Source organism: Ptychodera flava, chromosome 4 (assembly GCF_041260155.1).
Source record: "Ptychodera flava strain L36383 chromosome 4, AS_Pfla_20210202, whole genome shotgun sequence".
Taxonomy (NCBI): domain Eukaryota; kingdom Metazoa; phylum Hemichordata; class Enteropneusta; family Ptychoderidae; genus Ptychodera; species Ptychodera flava.
In genome coordinates, this window is record NC_091931.1 from 16,673,861 (window position 1) to 16,691,431 (window position 17,571).

The window sequence follows — 17,571 nt, forward strand, 5'->3', positions numbered from 1 at the left end:
CCCTTTATCCACTTTCTGCCGGTGAATGGGCGATTCGTTGTCCGATATAAAGGGGTGGGGTGTCACGCGGAAATATTTCACCTTCTGGTTTCTGTTTTGTGGTTGGGAAGCCGAGGCCACCCTGATCCCAATTTCGCACTATTTATTCGCTTTATTGAATTTTAAAGTTGTCGTTCAACTCGGGTGCCTAGGTGTTCACCTTTGGCGATTCTGAAAGAGGTATCGGGTAACAGCGCCCCTGTAATGTAACCGGACACGTTGAAGAGGAAATTCCAAGAGTGTAATTTCAATTAAACCCAATTATGATAGAACACTTAGGTTAGTCACAACACTGTTCATCAATACACTCGGAGGGAGAACTGAACATGTCCCGACTGTCGGACAAAAGAACAACAAAGGAACCGGATAATTTAATTGTGGATGGGTGGTCACCGGAACCTTTCCTCATACAAAGAAAGTTTGTGATTATCAGGTAACCATGGCAGCTCGTCTTTTAGATTTTACTCTACCAGTATACGATCTGACATGTTGCATAAATCGGAGACTTTCTTGTTTTCGTTGTTTGACGGATCAAAATTTACTTCCTCGATCCTAGAGACATTTCAGGATAATCATATTTGCTAAAAGTTGACGTTGTGCATTCTGCATGGTCCTCTTGAGATTATTTATGTTACGAGTACGAGTGGGCCCCCCCCCCCACAACAGACGTACACACCCTGTACACAGGTCAGCGACAGCGAAAGTCTTGTTGTATCAACAAAAATTACCTTCGAACTGAACGCACTGCTGACTCTGTGCAGCCAAGCAATTTGAGAACCCATGCATGGTTGATGTGCCGATTCCCCTACCTCGTCAATATTCCACCGCACTGTGCGACAAGGTGCAGCCACGTTTGACGCATCTGATCTCGACCGATATTTTGATATTCTGATTTGCGTAACCGTGTTACATGTGTTAGCCAGAGGATGGAAATGTACAAAGCGGGAACTGAAGGTGAAAAGTTCAAATTATGCATTGGTATATCAGTTCAGTGCACGCATGCCTATATAAACCTGGTATCGACACAACAAACCGTCTGGCTTTATAAAGAATCCACTAAAACAAAGTGCACAAAAATTCAAGATGCCTTTTATATATTTATTTATCTATTTATTTACTAATTTATTTATTTATTTTGCTTAACTTTCTCGAAGAAGCAGATTGATTTCAAGGGAGGACCTGTCAAATAAATTTGAAAATAAAAACTACAATTAACAATAAAATAGGCGTACAGGTATTCTTTTGAGGTATCTTAAAACGGACATAAAACACGCCGCGTATACAAAGAACACCGTACAACTCCCATCGACAGAATTCCAAGGAACTCAGTGTATCTATACAAGGAGAGGCAAAACATCACTTGTCGAATGACCTGTCTCATTACTTTACCCTAGCAAACCAAATTCCAATTCTAAATATGCAGTTTGCATGCAAATACACACACAAAACTCACTGCATTGCATGTTTGAAGTCTTACGTAAATTTTCATGCACACACCCAGTTTTATGACATTATAGTCACTTTTCAAATGTTATGACTTTGGGAAAATGGTTTTCGGCACCTGTAAATAAAGTATCAAGTGGCTGCTAGGAAAGACATCCACAGTTAAATGCCTATTTGGTAGATTATCTCTTCATTCTTCATATTACAGCAAGAATAATATGAACTCCACGTTTTAATATAACGTTGAATAAATGGTGAGAATCTGTTTGTTTTGATAATGGAGTTGATATTTATAATTGAGAATCACATGTCACAAGAGGAGGGGGTAAGCAATTCCACGTACAGATTGAATCCATTACATCAACCCACTGGCTAACTGTTGCACCCATATATCAACCCACAGCCCACTGTTGCATCCATACATAAACCCATGGCTCACTGTTGCATCCATACATACATCAACCCAATGGCTCACTGTTGGATCCATGCATCAACCCACAGCCTACTGTTGCACCCATATATCTACCCATGGCTCACTGTTGCACCCATACATCAACCCATGATTACCTGTTGCACCCAAACATCAACCAATAGCTCACTGTTGCACCCATACATCAACCAATGGCTCACTGTTGCACCCATACATCAACCAATGGGACGTATGTTGCAGTCATACATCAACCTATGGCTTATTATAACACACCTCATTTGCAGTCTGTATTCTAATTCGCCAATTGATAGTCACGTGGGATGCCTTTATGCGCTGATCCACGTAAACGATGTCATCAGGCATCATTTTTTGGAACTGTTGCCTGCCAGGCATCAGTTCCGAAAAATGATGCCCGCTGATGTCAAAAACGACATTGACGCATGCGCAGACCGGAGTGTAAACAAAGATGTCGTCTGCGGCCGATTGAAACGATAGTCGAAAAATTTCTAGGTTTATCCTACTCTTTGAAGAAGAACTGGATGCTCTGGTTTCCAACAAGGACTCGAAATGGACGAAAACTATAATCAAAGGTGCACTGAACGTTTTGCAGAAGTATTGCGATCCTGTTGGGAAAAACTTTTTCTTACTGAACCAGTGCAACATATTACATGCGACAAGTTTTGTGTATTGAACGTTCTTATGCATGACTGCGGATGAGGTGTGTTATACTGTTGCATTCATACATCAACCCACAGCCCACTGTTGCATCCATACACCAACCAATAGGGCACTGTTGCACCCATACATTAACCCATGGCAAACTGATGCACCCATACACAAACCCATAGCTCACTGTTGCACCCATACATCAACCTATGGCTCATTGTTGCATCCATACATCAGCCCACAGCCCACTGTTGCATCCATAAATCAACCCATAGGGCACTGTTGCACCTATACACCAACCCATGGCTCACATGTTGTACCCATACACCAACCCATGGCTCACTGTTGCACCATACATCAACCCATGGCGACCTGTTGCACCCAAACATAAACCTATAGCTCACTGTTGGGCCCATTCATCAACCCAATGGCTCACTGTTGCACCCATTCATCAACCCACAGCCCACTGTTGCATCCATATATCAACCCATAGGGCACTGTTGCACCCACACATCAACCCATGGCTATAACTGTTGCACCCATACATAAACCCATGGCTAACTTGCACATATACATAAACCCATGGCTCACTGTTGCACCCATACATCAACCCACAGCCCACTGTTGCATACAGATTGTTCCTCATTGGCTGCAGAGCTAATGCCCATCCTATCACTGCAGTACTGATGCCCTATTTTTCCAAGTCTGGGTCACGTACATGTGGAGTCCTAACAGATAGGTGTGACTGGAACTTGTATAATAAATGATCACCGCTCAAAGTACAAGCAGCTTTCAGACACGTAGCTAGCATACATGTATGACTGTCCCATTACATGTAGATACCATTGATCCTGGTAAGGTTCCTCCAGCAGCATGCCTTAATTTGGGAGTTATGTCCAATGCAATAGATGTCTCCAACACCCTGAAAATTACAGAGTTCCGATGAACACCACTGGTTCAGGACAACTTTGTCCAAAATTTCCCTACTGACAGTATCTTGGTCTATGCAAGTCGATCTTTATCACTGAGAGATTTTTAATGGAATCCATACAGCGGTGCCAAAATCAGCAAGACCTAGTCATTCGATACTGGTGGAGTTTCACCTAGTCTACTGATACTGATCACAGAGCTGTATCAAATGGCCTGCAAATTTTCAAACGGTTATCACTGATGGGATAGCACCACACATAAAGTGTCGTCTATCTCAAGCTTAAACAGTGCTTAAGCTGATATTGGTACAGTATCAGTGGTCTGAGTCAAGTCACCTGAAATTGCTGCTAGACTCAGCTGTATCCCCTCTCAGCAACGTTCCATTTCAGACCTGTGTGTCACACCTGTGCACGGACCTAGTTTACATCCAGGATCCAATTTAATCAGCACTATGTAGGAAATTATGGAGATCTGACACCCGTGGTATCCTAATGTGGTTTAAAATTCATGAAACTACGTTGTACTCCCCATAAAAGAGACCTACAGCCCTGGGGTAATGAAAAGAAAAATCAGCCAAATATTGCTATGATATCCTGTTGGTAAATCTTTGCACAACATTAAAGACACAGTGGTGAGATATGTATGCGTGTACCTTTCTGTTGACCATGAACTAGCTGTCATTCCTCATACCCATCTACATATGCATCCCTTTATGTCTTCACATCTTTTGACATGTATGGCTTTGTCTATGTTCCCCACATTTCTCTGTCTTGGTCTCTCTATACTGTCAGCCTGTGTCTGTTTTCTGCCTGTCTGTCTGTCTGTCTCAGACACACATACCAACACGCGCACACAATCTACTAGATGTAATATACGCCACTGTATTCGAGAAGATCATCGCTTTTCAGAGCAGGAAATTCACATCTACCTCGCTCAGATTTGTTAGTTCGAAAGCAACCAAACTATCTGTGAAGTACATTGCCAGCTTCAATTTCAGGTAAGCAATGAAACATGACCTGTACGCATGGGTGAGTGTGTGCAACTGGCCATTAGGAGCCATTGAACCAAACTATGCTGATTGGCCAATTCCGACTGGGTGGCGATGGGTAAGTGGATACAGTTCATGGTAATTATCAATCAAGCCTCCCCTGGCGCTGGCAAAATTGCTCGTAATTCACGGCACACAATTACCCCACTGTAGCCCTGTGGCTGACAGAAATGTCGAATGATCGATGCAGAGATGCAAGGAAAAGAATCTGAGCTTCATGGATGGCTTTATAAATCATAGTAGTCGGTGTCAAAATGTTGTACCGTGATTTCATTGTTTTGCACTATGGAATATCATGTTCATAACTTTTGAAGAAAAATGCGGGGTCTGGTTTATCACACAACAAAAATTATTGCTTGTCCTTGTTCTTACTAACCCAAAACGAAGATCTATGATCTCTGAGAGGTTCCCTTCTCAGGGAACTATGGACTTCGACCTGTTTCAAAGAAACATATTCATCCTGAGAGTTATGGGCATATCACACCAGCTTATGGTATCAATGCTGACAGTAAGACTGAGAGGTCAACCCAGGTTGAGATGATAAAGCATGGCATGGAAGTCAGCCGATTGACAGATAAAGACAATCTTACGAAATTGATATGGGCAGCTATAGGGATGTGTGAGATGATGTTAACATGCATGGATGGATGTTGATGAGTGCAGAAACGAGAAATGACTGCATACCTGGCTACGAGACACAGATTAAGGAATGCTGGCTACCCCAGTGCATTGGTAGTCCAGTTATACATGAATACGCACAAACATGTCGTAACTGGAGAAATAATTCACTAAAGTCTATTTCTTTCACGTTTTTGGCTTGTATTTCACGACAGGGAAAACATTGAAACAGACAGACTGCAAGTTCGGGTTTTTTTTACACTCTCAGTTCCTCAAAGGAGAGGAAATTGTGGTGGTGAGAGTTCACATTTGGGTCACTGCAATGAGAATTCAGAGTGATATGACTGACAAGGACTGTAATTACATGAGATAATTGGTCACCATTTCTGCAAACATCAAACGTCAAAATCGGTAGAGCACACGTGGTTATCATTTGACAAGTCTGTCTAGGTTCATACATAGATAAAAAAATAAAGAGAAACAGCCGATAGAATGACACAGAACAATTTCCTGTCTTTTCTCTGTATATCTTTTCTCATTTGTAAAGCCTGGTATCTGATGGTAGGCATAAACCATGCATGAAATGAAACAACAAAATGATGCCTGGAGTTGGCTGTGAAATTTCCTATTGTTGGGGACTTGTGAATCTTATCAGCAACAACACAGCATCCGACCGTGTTGCATGATGTATACACAAAGTCTTCATATTAACATAAAAACATCAAAGAAAACAGAACACTGACCCAGAAATGGGACAAGAAAACAATATCTATTTTGTCACATATTGATTTTTCTTTTAATGCTGATGCAACCATAAGGTTTATTTTTGAAGCAGCTGCTGGTATTTTTTCATGATTTTTTTTTCTCCAGCCCAGGTGTCACAGACAGCCTTTGCCAATATAAAACTGCCTATTTTTATCTTGTTGATTTCTAAACAAATATAGCAAAGTAAATAAATATAGCGAATAGGCTTTCTATTAAATGCAAGCAAAAACAAAATTCTAGGCAAAAGGTCAAAGGGTCGCCAGTCGGCCAAACCAAGGACATTCACATTGAAAAGATGTGAAAATACAAAATTTTTGGTGTCGGCTTGTTCCGGTTTGATCTCCATGAGACTTTTGGACTCATGGGCCCAATTCTTCATTTCTGGAACACTCACTCTTTCTGTGAAAGACTCCCCAGTTCTGACAGTTTAACAATTCTGTGTGTTCAGTCTGATATTAACCACCGTGGCACTCTCATCATATTGACTCGCTACTTCATCTGGCTAATTGCGCTTATCGTGCACAACACTCAATATTATTACAAAGGGCACCTTTAATCTTCCTGAAACGTCATGTCGAATGTCATTAGAGTAATTGCATTAAAATAAAATGAAACCAAAGGAATAATGCTGGTACAGGGTGCACATGATACTGAAATAGAATTATTACAAAACATGAATATTCATAACTTTGGCCCTATGCCTTTTAATAGAGGGCGCTAGTCAAAGCCAACATGACATGGTCATATATATTACTATATGACATCGTCATATATATTTACCTGTCAAATTAACACAGGTGACAGATTAAGTCCTGCATTTCACCAAAATTGTAGAAACACATATCAGTTAAAAAGGGAAGAATTAAAAGAAAGCAAACATCAAAACAGTAAGATTTGAAATAACTTGCTAACTATCTGCTCTTTCTCCTTTATCATGTAATCTCAATCTATTTTAAACATAAACACTTGAGAATTTACATATTATTTGAATAATGAATTTTTCAAAATTGTAATATAATTTCTGCATTTGATCATGGTTTGGTCCCCTTTGCAGAAAGACAGAAACATCTTCTGTTTTTTGAAAAATATCAAAACAAGAACAAATGCATGTTATGGCTTGTAATATTTTAATTTAACTTTCTATGATTTTTTACTTTAAAATAGATATCCAAAATGTCTTGCAAGACAATGGATAAACAGGTATCATTTTTGAGAAACTGAGGAGGAGAGAGGGAGCAGGTTACACTGATTTCACCCCTCAGCAATAATTCCTCCGTGCTAGCTCTGAGATGAAAAAGAATGGTGAACTCTGAGCGACCTCAAAGCATAGCTCTCTCATCACCAAGGCAAATTACACGGGGGTATCCGACCGATTAAACATCCATGAATACGCAGAAGAACAAAGCGGAAAAAGAAAAGGCCTGACCTTTCATGATGTCGGCAGCCGCATCTCTAAAGAATTATTTGTCATGATGAATAAAACATTCAGGCAGTTTGAAATGCCAGGTGTTCGTGACTTGCATTCTAATTAGTCTCTGACTTCAGATGCCAGGTGTTTGTGACTGGCATGCTAATTCCCCTCTGACTTCAGATAGCACCACTACACTGCATAAAAAATCTGTACATTACGAGTAGAAATTGCGACATATTTTATACCGACATAATTTAAATATTCGTATCTTTGGACAATTCTTCAATTATTAATTTAGAGCATATTATGAAGGTCAAGTTTGGTGACCTTAATAATGCTTAAGCTGAGAGAAATATATGTTCACGGTTATAAAGTTTTGAAAATGTGATTGTATAATCTTTTTATTATACCCTGATGCCTGATGACAAAAATTGAGAACAAAAACTGTCGACTGGAATTTGACCCAACCCATGATGCACTAACTGTGATTTTTTTACAAATATCAGTAATTTTGTCAGCTTATATTTTTCCTGAGAAATATATCATTATTACATGAAAAAAGTTTCTGAGTATTTTTTTGTTAGATCTGCATCTGAAGACGTCAGTAAAATCAGTGTCCTTTGGTTTGTGCGCCATTGTAACTTTAATCTCTCTTGTTGTACTTATCTGGCAGAGGTCTGTGGAATATTTTGAAGAAGGCACCTTTGTAAACAGAAGCCATTTGTTCCTTGATGACGTCCACTTTATCGAACCCTTCCCTGAGGCCATAGGCAACCAGCCTGCATATTCTGGTGGTTATAGGGGCCATGTCCTCCTTGTAGGCCAAGTCGTGGACATCCATCCACTGGACATCCGTCAGCTCCTCCTCGCACATCTTGATGTCAAAGGTCAGGGGTCGCAGTCGGCAGACCACGTAGATGTCAGAGTTGCCGAACGCATTCGGGTGGTCGTGCTGCTGTCGGAAGGACAGGATTGATTTGAATTCTGTGGAGAGAGAGAGAGAGAGAGAGAGAGAGAGAGAGAGAGAGAGATGAAAAACACATCGATGAGTTATTTTGTGAATCGTAACGATTTTCTGATTTCCTTGTCACCTGCACATGCCACTACTTCCCGACTGAACATCAAGTAAAATGCTTTGATACAAAATTACTGACTTGATAAAATGACTCAATACAGGCATCGAAGGCCAAAGCAATGATGGAGATCATAAAGTAATCACGTGAACTCTGACATTCAAAACACTTGTATCATATCGCATGTGTCACATTATAATCAATAAACACACAATATTTATTCAGCGATACCAAACATGCATATTCTTCTCAAGAGGATAAAGGCCATACTATTGGACAAAATGTGTATCAAAGGGACAATGAACAAGTTCGTTGCCACGACAATACCAAAAAAAAAATGTATCACCATGGACTTAGACTAAACAAGACAATGGCTATTATATACCGATTACATTGTACATGCAAACGCCAAGGTCAAAGCACTCTTTGCAGGTTGCCAACTGCCAAGTCTAACAAAGCAGTGTCTTGTCCATTAAGGTGCACTGGCTACTTGACGCTGCCAGGCACATCTCTATAGTTCACAGTGATAACATGATGATATCAGTGTGACTGTATCACATGGCCCAAGGAATGCACCAGAACACAGCCATGGCATCGCCTCATTGTGTTAAAACTCATCTGTACACGGCATGCAGTCAGTTGCTCAAAAACAGCTCAATCCTGTTTCACACAAGAGCATTTGTGAATATTTTCCTGCACACTATCTGTCATAAGGTAGCTCTCATGAAATTCCGTTTGCCGTCCTTAAATTTTCCTCGAACCGACCCTCCCACCAGGTGAAGAAAACAAACACAGAAATGAAACACAATGTAAATACTTATACTAATTTTTAAATGTACAGTAATATGGGCAGAGTAAAGAAAATGGCAGTTTTTGATATCTTATACCTCAGACACGGTGTTTGTTTTTCATCATTTTGTGTGAAAACCTCCAAGCTTGCAGACGGCAAACAAAGAATTATATTAAAGGCGCCTCTAACAGTAACACTAAAGGAAAGGTGAATTTATGTCAGAGAAAACACACTGGTACATGTGTTTTCACCCAGAGAGGTCACAGCACAGTGCACCACTGATCAAATGGGTCTCTATCCCATTGCCTTTCCCTCTGAAGAGCAAGATGTCATTTTTATCAGCTTATGGTCCATTGCTAATATCCCTAGCAATCATATGTACACTCAGTATTTTGTTAATAGAGGGGCAGGCCATTTACCAGCCTTGTCTCTAAACAGATTTATCGGACACAACTTTCAAAGGAGAACATATAGGACTAACATTACATAAATATTAGATCTCGACAAGCACTAATGCAAGAACCATGAGATGGCAGACTGCAGCTTCTAGCAAATCCAATTGTCTCTTTTCTGATATTTGATCTTTCTTCTTTGATAGCAAAATTTTCTAAATTGAAATGACCTTTTATCTCAAATGGGAAGACCCTATGACTTTTTCAGTTTGCTAAATTCCATTGCAAAAAAAAACCACGCTATCCATGTTCAGAAAATTTCCCCATAAAAAGCCACTTTATGAGCAAATGAACGCTCTGCAGAGTTGGAATTCCTTCACACACTAAATGCTCATCAATCACTATTAGAGGTGTACAATCTTTTTTTTCTGGAACTCTTGATAAAAAAGCTGGCTAGATTTTTTCCCCGCTCTCTTTCATATCAGTACAAAGTTGACACCAACGTGGGAAATGACCACACGTGAGCCAAGCCCATGAAGGGACAGACAAGACCCTGTAAAAACATAATATCAATGGCAGACACACTAAAATAATGTGAATTAGAGAGAAATATATTCACGACCTTCCAAAATAGAAAGATAAAAAAATGTCAATGAACACCAATCAAGCTGCTCCCTTTTTTATAATACTATTACTGGGTATTATTTTGATCATATCTGAATGGGGATTTCTTTCAACCCTTTGAGTACTGTTATTTTTTCCCACCAAAATTTTAGTGTAACATTTAACCAATTTTTATGAATTTTTCTGTAAATTTTTGTGATAATTTTGGACCGAAAGGCCATCACATTTCATTGGCTACAGTTTCTGATCAAAATTTTGTCAAAAATCTGATTAAAATTGACTAGGGTACATTTTATACGGGTGGCAAAAATTGACTTTGGCACTCAAACGGTTAAAAAAGGCTTCTTATTACACCACAAATCCCCTCTTTTCTCTGAATCTACTTAACCCCGCAACATTTGATTCTAGTAACGTTATCCACAAACAACAAGTAATCCCCCCAAAGCTCAGATTGTACACAGGGATTATGTAGCTTTAGGTTGGCAACCACTTCTACACACTCAGACGGAAGACGGGGCTACACTTGTTATGAAGTAAAACTTTTCAGCAGTGAAGAAAATTTATTGCGGTGCAGCGAAAGTATTGAATGCACTCTACAGTTTCACAGAGTACAATACGGAAGATGATTTCATGCAGATTTTGGCTGAAATTCACAGGTTAAAAAACATGCACAGTTGAAGACTTTGCCAGTAGATTTCTTTCTTTTTTTAACATAGAGACCTGCAATCTGGTTTCGGGGTAACATATATAAATGTTATTCTCTATACAATCTCATTCACCAGATCTGTTCCTTCTTATTTGCACAGGGATTGGTGTCTAATCTCAGTTATCCAGCTCTACTTCAACCTCAGCTCCTATCCAGTCACGTAACAGACCTTATAGTCCTTTCCAGTGAGCAATAGATTCTCTCATCCAGAACATCATTGCAGTTTAGGTATGATATCTCAAAAGTTCTGTCTAGAGCTCAGATTTGTTATAAAAATCATAAAATTATGCTCACTGTCTCCTTGAGGTCATCCCCTAAATTTGTCTCTCTGATATAATTGGCTACAAATGCCATGGAAGTTACTCCAATTTTTACAATTTACGCCTAATTATGGCACAAAGCGAAGTCTCCTGGATAATCCGGGTGCGATAAGTATGCAAACCACGTACCTCTGCCTGAATGAGTCATCTGGAGACACGACTGATGTAACTTTTCCAGGCTGACAATTTTTCCCAAGTCAAAGACGTGTAAACAGTTTTATTGGCATCATATGGAAGATCAGAGCACAACTGGAAATGGTGGTTTCAAGGAAACAGACCAAAACTACCAAGAGATTTCAGACAATATATTCTTGGGACCCTAGAAGTATCAACAGAATCTCAATTTACTTCAACATAGTTTACTTCCCCAAGATTTCAACTCCCCTCCCCCCTGTGCAGTTGCATTGTCTATTCATTCTTCAATACTAACCCTTTGCACCCTGACCTCCTGGTGACCTATGATGTCATATGGACGTTTTATCCGAGCCGGGGTCAAAGGGTTAAAGCAAAATTTCAGGTGAGACTCTACTGCTTTGAACATCACACCTAACCCATTAAAAGTTTTGATTTCACATGCATTAAGAGACTAATTGACAAGCCTCCCATGGAAGTCAAAACAGCTGATTTGTGATGATATCAGAGTTCCATCATTAATATGCAAAAATAAATATTTGTCCAAAAATTCCAGCTGATTTTTAATCATGTCAGAGTTTCATCATTAATATGCAAAAATAAATATTTGCCCAAAAATTCCAGCTGATTCGTAATCATGTCAGAGTTTCATCATTGATATGCAAAAACATATATTTGTCCACAAATATCGGCAAGATTTTTGGAAATTAATCTTATGAGAGTCTAATGAAAATGGTGCGTCGATATCACAGTGCTGTGAATGAAACTGTGAAAAATTATGGAAAGCAGCGGTAATAAAAACAGGTGTTGTAAAACAACATGTATCTGAATTTTGGTTGGCAGAGGAAATGTCGTGCATGTATTGCTGTATTTACTTATACACCTACAATGTCGTACAGTGCTATACCCACTTCATTCTACAAGTACTATCTGACTTCAGACCCTCCATGGAATCATTCAATTTTCATAACACAATTTTGATAAATTTTTAAAAGTTGTCCTTCATTTGTTGAATAATCTGATGCATCTGAAATCTGCGACATTTCACGCAGGCACCAAGCAAAACTAGTTGCATAGCAAGAATGCACCTCTTTGTGTGGGTACAAAATCTACACATGAGTATGGTGGAGGGCGGGAAAATAAAAATATGAGTTACCTGGGTATGTTGGTCAGTTTGATAAATGATCTGCGTACATATACGATGTGTGCTGCATTGTACTGTACAAGATAAAGGTGTCTTTGCAAAACTTTTGCACAATGCAATCTTTTATTTGAATGAACTACAGTATCAGGGGGAAACATAGCTTGGAGGAAGAACTCAGGGGCTATGGTACGTCTCCTTGAGATATTGTTGGAGCTGGACATGCTGCCAATGTGTATATACATGCCTTGGGATGCTAAAAAAGGGCCATGCAAGCCCACGTGACTGGGTGATGTGTGTTCACATGTGCCTAGTTTATGTGAAACAAGACAAGGAGTGCTTCACAAATTTGCTCAAAAGCTCAAGCGACAGCTGCTGTAGAGGTACTGGCAATGCAATACTTTATTGCAATATATTGCTTGCAATGACTGAACAAAAGAACATCCAGGCATCTGTCTGTTCTGAGGAACCTTAAAAAAACTGCAATGCTGAAAAAGTCGCAAAACTTAAAACTACAAGAAGACAATCCACACCCAATGCTGAAACTCACACAAGAGAGGATTTCACAGACCTGTACGGATGCCTGACTTTTTCAATAGATCAAGAGTTGTCGTCACGTTTCCTATATTGTTTCGAGGCAAATGTTTCCTAGTTTGGCCTCAATATCCTTGAACAAAGTGACAAGAAATCTCTTTCCTCTTTATTTTTTCCGCTTGCGAATCCTTGAAGTTTTAAAGATTTACAGTAACGACTTCCTGGATCGTGATTCATCTGGTGCAACATTTACCAGCTCCCGGGAAAACTTACAAGATCCCGGGAAAATTTACAAGCTCCACGGAAAATTAACTACAACACCTATACATGTGTGCAGGACACGGAAAAATGACAACATTCGCATGAAAAATGGAATGTGCAAGGTTGTAGATGCACATTTGTTTATACACGCATGGATATGATTTACTGTTTTGTCAATATAAAGTTTACATGTCTCTACTACCCTGGATAATAAAATCAATCAAAATATCCCTGGTATGTCTCTCGTATCAAATACTGCAGAAATCCAGGCGGGTATCTTGATTAATATTTCAAGCGAGCAGGGTAGAACGTGTTGATCTTTGAACTCACAATGATTGATGATATAGAAATACACTTTTATCAAATATCTAAGAAGAGTAAAAAATTTTTTTTTCAGTCTTACGAATGAGTCTAAAGTTAGTTGAGCTTGAGAGCAGAGCGCTGCTGACAAAATTGATTTGCTCTGTAAAGCCATGACTTATACAAATTAATGGTGTAGTCCCTGACCTGTGCTTAGCGGCTTCCTTTCATGTGTTTGAGAAATTACCCTCCAGGTATCGTTCCATCACAGATTGACGCTCCGTCATTTGGACCCCATTTATTGCTGTAAAACAGACCGTGGCCCACTTTAATTTGGATTTAAAATACTCTGGAAATTGTACAACAGTTCAGGGTATGAATTTATCTTGCATTAGTATTGTGTTTGACGTAAGAGTTTCAGAACCTCTCTGCGGCTATCAACATCTATGCAGCCAGATTTTTTGTGACTGGTAATATTTTCTCCCGTCTTACTAAAATGCTACTTTTTGCATATAAAAATGATAAAAAAACCCTAAAATTTGTAAAGTTTAGGTGATGCACTTCCACCACAGGCTGCACTGCAACTATGATACACTACAATTCAGTACCATGAGAATATAGGCTTTGTTGCCACGGTGACTTGTCCTTATTCTTGAAGATTTTCTCGGCCTGGATGTTAAAATTGCACATTGCGATTGCTGGTTTTGTTTTGCTTTCACTGTACCACGGTACAAACAGCGTGAAGAGGTGGTTACTGGTAGTCGTAAAAGTGAATTATGGCATATGTGAGCGCATGGATGATGAAACAAGCGACCTAGCGGCCGATATAGCTCCGCTGTGTTAATGTAGAGAATAACTATTTTTGACACATGTTGATGAAGACGGTGGAAATCTTTGATAGCTCAATGCAGTGGCCAGAAAAAAGTAGCTAAAATAGCTGCAAAAATACACAATTGTAGATTTCATCATACTTTGAATATATCACATGGGATCATCCCTAAGAACATGTCAACCAAAGCTATCTCATGAGCTATCTCATTTTTTGGAGAATAAAATTTTCTGACCAAGAATGGCAACAATTGCCCCCAAAAATAAAATTTGCAGATTTTATCATAATTTCAAAAGATCAAATTTAGTTCATCTATAGAAACCTGTATACCAAATTTCAAAGCTGTTAGAGCAGTTATGTTATGCTACAAGCTGTATGTTATATCAATTTATTAAAGTGTCATGTGTGGTCTTAAACAGCTTGGTTGCCTCACCCAGCCCCAAGGGCTTACAAGACACGAAAACAGTATATTTTGAGAAACACATTTTTTAACCAAAAATGGAAAAAATCGACCCAAAAATTCAAAATTGCAGATTTCATCATAATTTCAATAAATATTATTTAGTTCATCTATAGAAACCTGCATACCGAATTTCAAAGTTATCAGATGAGTAGTTTTGGAAATACACATTTTTTGACCAAATATGGCAAAAACTGCCCCAAAAATACAAAATTACAGATTTCATCAGAAATTCCATATATATTACTAAGCTCATCTGTAGAAACCTGTATACCAAATTGCAAAGCTATCAGACCAGTACTTTATGAGAAACACATTTTTTGACCAAAAATGGCAAAAATTGCCCCAAAAATACAAAATTGCAGATTTCATCATAATTTCAATAAATATCATTTAGTTTATCTGTAGGAACCTGTATACCAAGTTTCAAAGCTATCAGATGAGTACTTTTGGAAATACACATTTTTTGACCAAAAATGGCAAAAATTGCCCCAAAAATACAAAAATACAGATTTCATCAGAAATTCCATATACATTACTTAGTTCCTCTATAGAAACCTGTATACCAAATTTCAAAACTATCAGACCAGTACTTTTAGAGAAATACATTTTTTGACCAAAAATGGCAAAACTTGCCTTAAAAATGCAAATTTGCATATTTCTGCACAATTTGAACAAATCTTAAATAGATCATCCCTAGGGACATATGTACCAAATATCAAAGCTATCTGACTAGTAGTTTTGAAGAAGAAGATTTTTAAAGATTTTTTTACCAAAAATGACAAAAATTGCCTTAAAAATACAAATATGCAAATTTCACCACGATTTGAACAAATCTGACTGAAGTCACCCTAAGTAAACTGCATATCAAATTTCAAAGCAATCGGACAAGCGGTTCCAGAGAAGAAGATTTTTTTACCAAAAACACCAAAAAATGCCCCAAAAATACAAATATGCAAATTTCACCACGATTTGAACAAACTTAAGTGAGGTCACCCCAAGTGAGCTGCATATAAAATTTCAAAGCAATTGGACTTGCGGTTTCAGAGGAGAAGGCAATTGTTGACGGACGACGACGGACGACGACGGACAACGGACGATGGACGACGACGGAAAATCAACCTATTTGATAAGCTCCGCGTCACTGACAGCGGAGCTAAAAATTGCCCCAAAATTACAAAATTGTAGCTTTCATCATAATTTCAATAACTATCATTTAGTTAATCTGTAGGAACCTGTATACCAAATTTCAAAGCTATCGGATGAGTAGTTTTGGAAATACACATTTTTTGACCAAAAATGGCAAAAATTGCCCCAAAAATACAAAATTACAGATTTCATCAGAAATTCAATACATATTACTTAGTTCATCGATAGAAACCTGTATACCAAATTTCAAAACTATCAGACCAGTACTTTTTGAGAAATAAATTTTTTGACCAAAAATGGCAAAAATTGCCTTAAAAATGCAAATTTGCATATTTCTGCACAATTTGAACAAATCTTAAATAGAGTATCCCTAGGGACCTATGTACCAAATATCAAAGCTATCTGACTGGCAGTTTTGAAGAAGAAGATTTTTAAAGATTTTTTTACCAGAAATGACAAAAATTGCCTTAAAAATACAACTATGCAAATTTCGCCACAATTTGAACAAATCTGACTGAAGGCACCCTAAGCAAACTGCATATCAAATTTCAAAGCAATCGGACAAGCGGTTTCAGAGAAGAAGATTTTTTTACAAAAAACACCAAAAAATGCCCCAAAAATACAAATATGCAAATTTCACCATGATTTGAACAAACTGAAGTGAGGTCACCTTAAGTGAACTGCATATAAAATTTCAAAGCAATTGGACTTGCGGTTTTAGAGGAGAAGGCAATTGTTGACGGACGACGACGGACGACGGACGACGACGACGGATGACGACGGAAAATCAACCTATTTGATAAGCTCCGCGTCGCTGACAGCGGAGCTAAAAATCCCAAATTCTGTAAAATGTAAGCCAGTTAGGTTAGATTATGATGAAGACTTACATTATCCAAGCTGCCGCGATAAATCAATCAGATGGAGACTTGTGCATGCACTCCGCCCGTCAACAATCACGTTTCGGAGTTAATTTTGCCGACATATGGCTGTATCTTGGTATTCACGTTTGATTGGCACTTTCAGGAGGAACTTAAATTTTATCGACACTTTGTCTGCTGCTGTGCCCCCAGGGTCAGAGGTCATGAACCAGGTGGATTAAAAGTTCAGCTACTCAATGAAAAGGTCAAAGAGCATTTAACATCAAACTAAAATGCTGTTTTAGAGGTTGAAATTGTCATCAGAACCAAAATTTTTATGGCACTTAAAATACAACCACTATCTGTATTTATTTCCACCAGGTGTCTTTAGCACTGCTATATCAACTCTACACTTTGATTACCAACCTAACAAGGACTATCCCTCAAATCTATAGTTACCCACGTTTCCAATGAAATAAACTGGTTGCCACTCTAAACATGGCAGCACTTTGACCTCTGACATTATAGAATTCTGAGCTCTTTTGAAATGGTTCAACTCAACTTCCATCTCTCAACTTCTGCACTGCCTACTCCTGATAGCTGTAAGACAAAATGTTTCATCGCTGTCCTCAGAAATCTCAGAGTCAGTTGGA

The 17,571-nt window shown here is 38.7% G+C and overlaps 1 protein-coding gene across 5 annotated transcripts in view; it reads right to left on the reverse strand.

Moving 5' to 3' along the window:
• Window positions 1-5,354: 5,354 nt before the first annotated feature.
• The window catches only part of LOC139131023 (nucleoside diphosphate-linked moiety X motif 6-like), a 51,845-nt gene continuing 39,628 nt past the window's right edge, over window positions 5,355-17,571 (reverse strand). For all 5 annotated transcript variants that reach the window (XM_070696922.1, XM_070696924.1, XM_070696923.1 and 2 more), the window contains one exon: window positions 5,355-8,334. In XM_070696922.1, coding sequence (XP_070553023.1) covers window positions 7,994-8,334 — 341 coding nt within the window. In that variant the 3' untranslated portion in view covers window positions 5,355-7,993. The remainder of the gene's footprint in view (window positions 8,335-17,571) is intronic.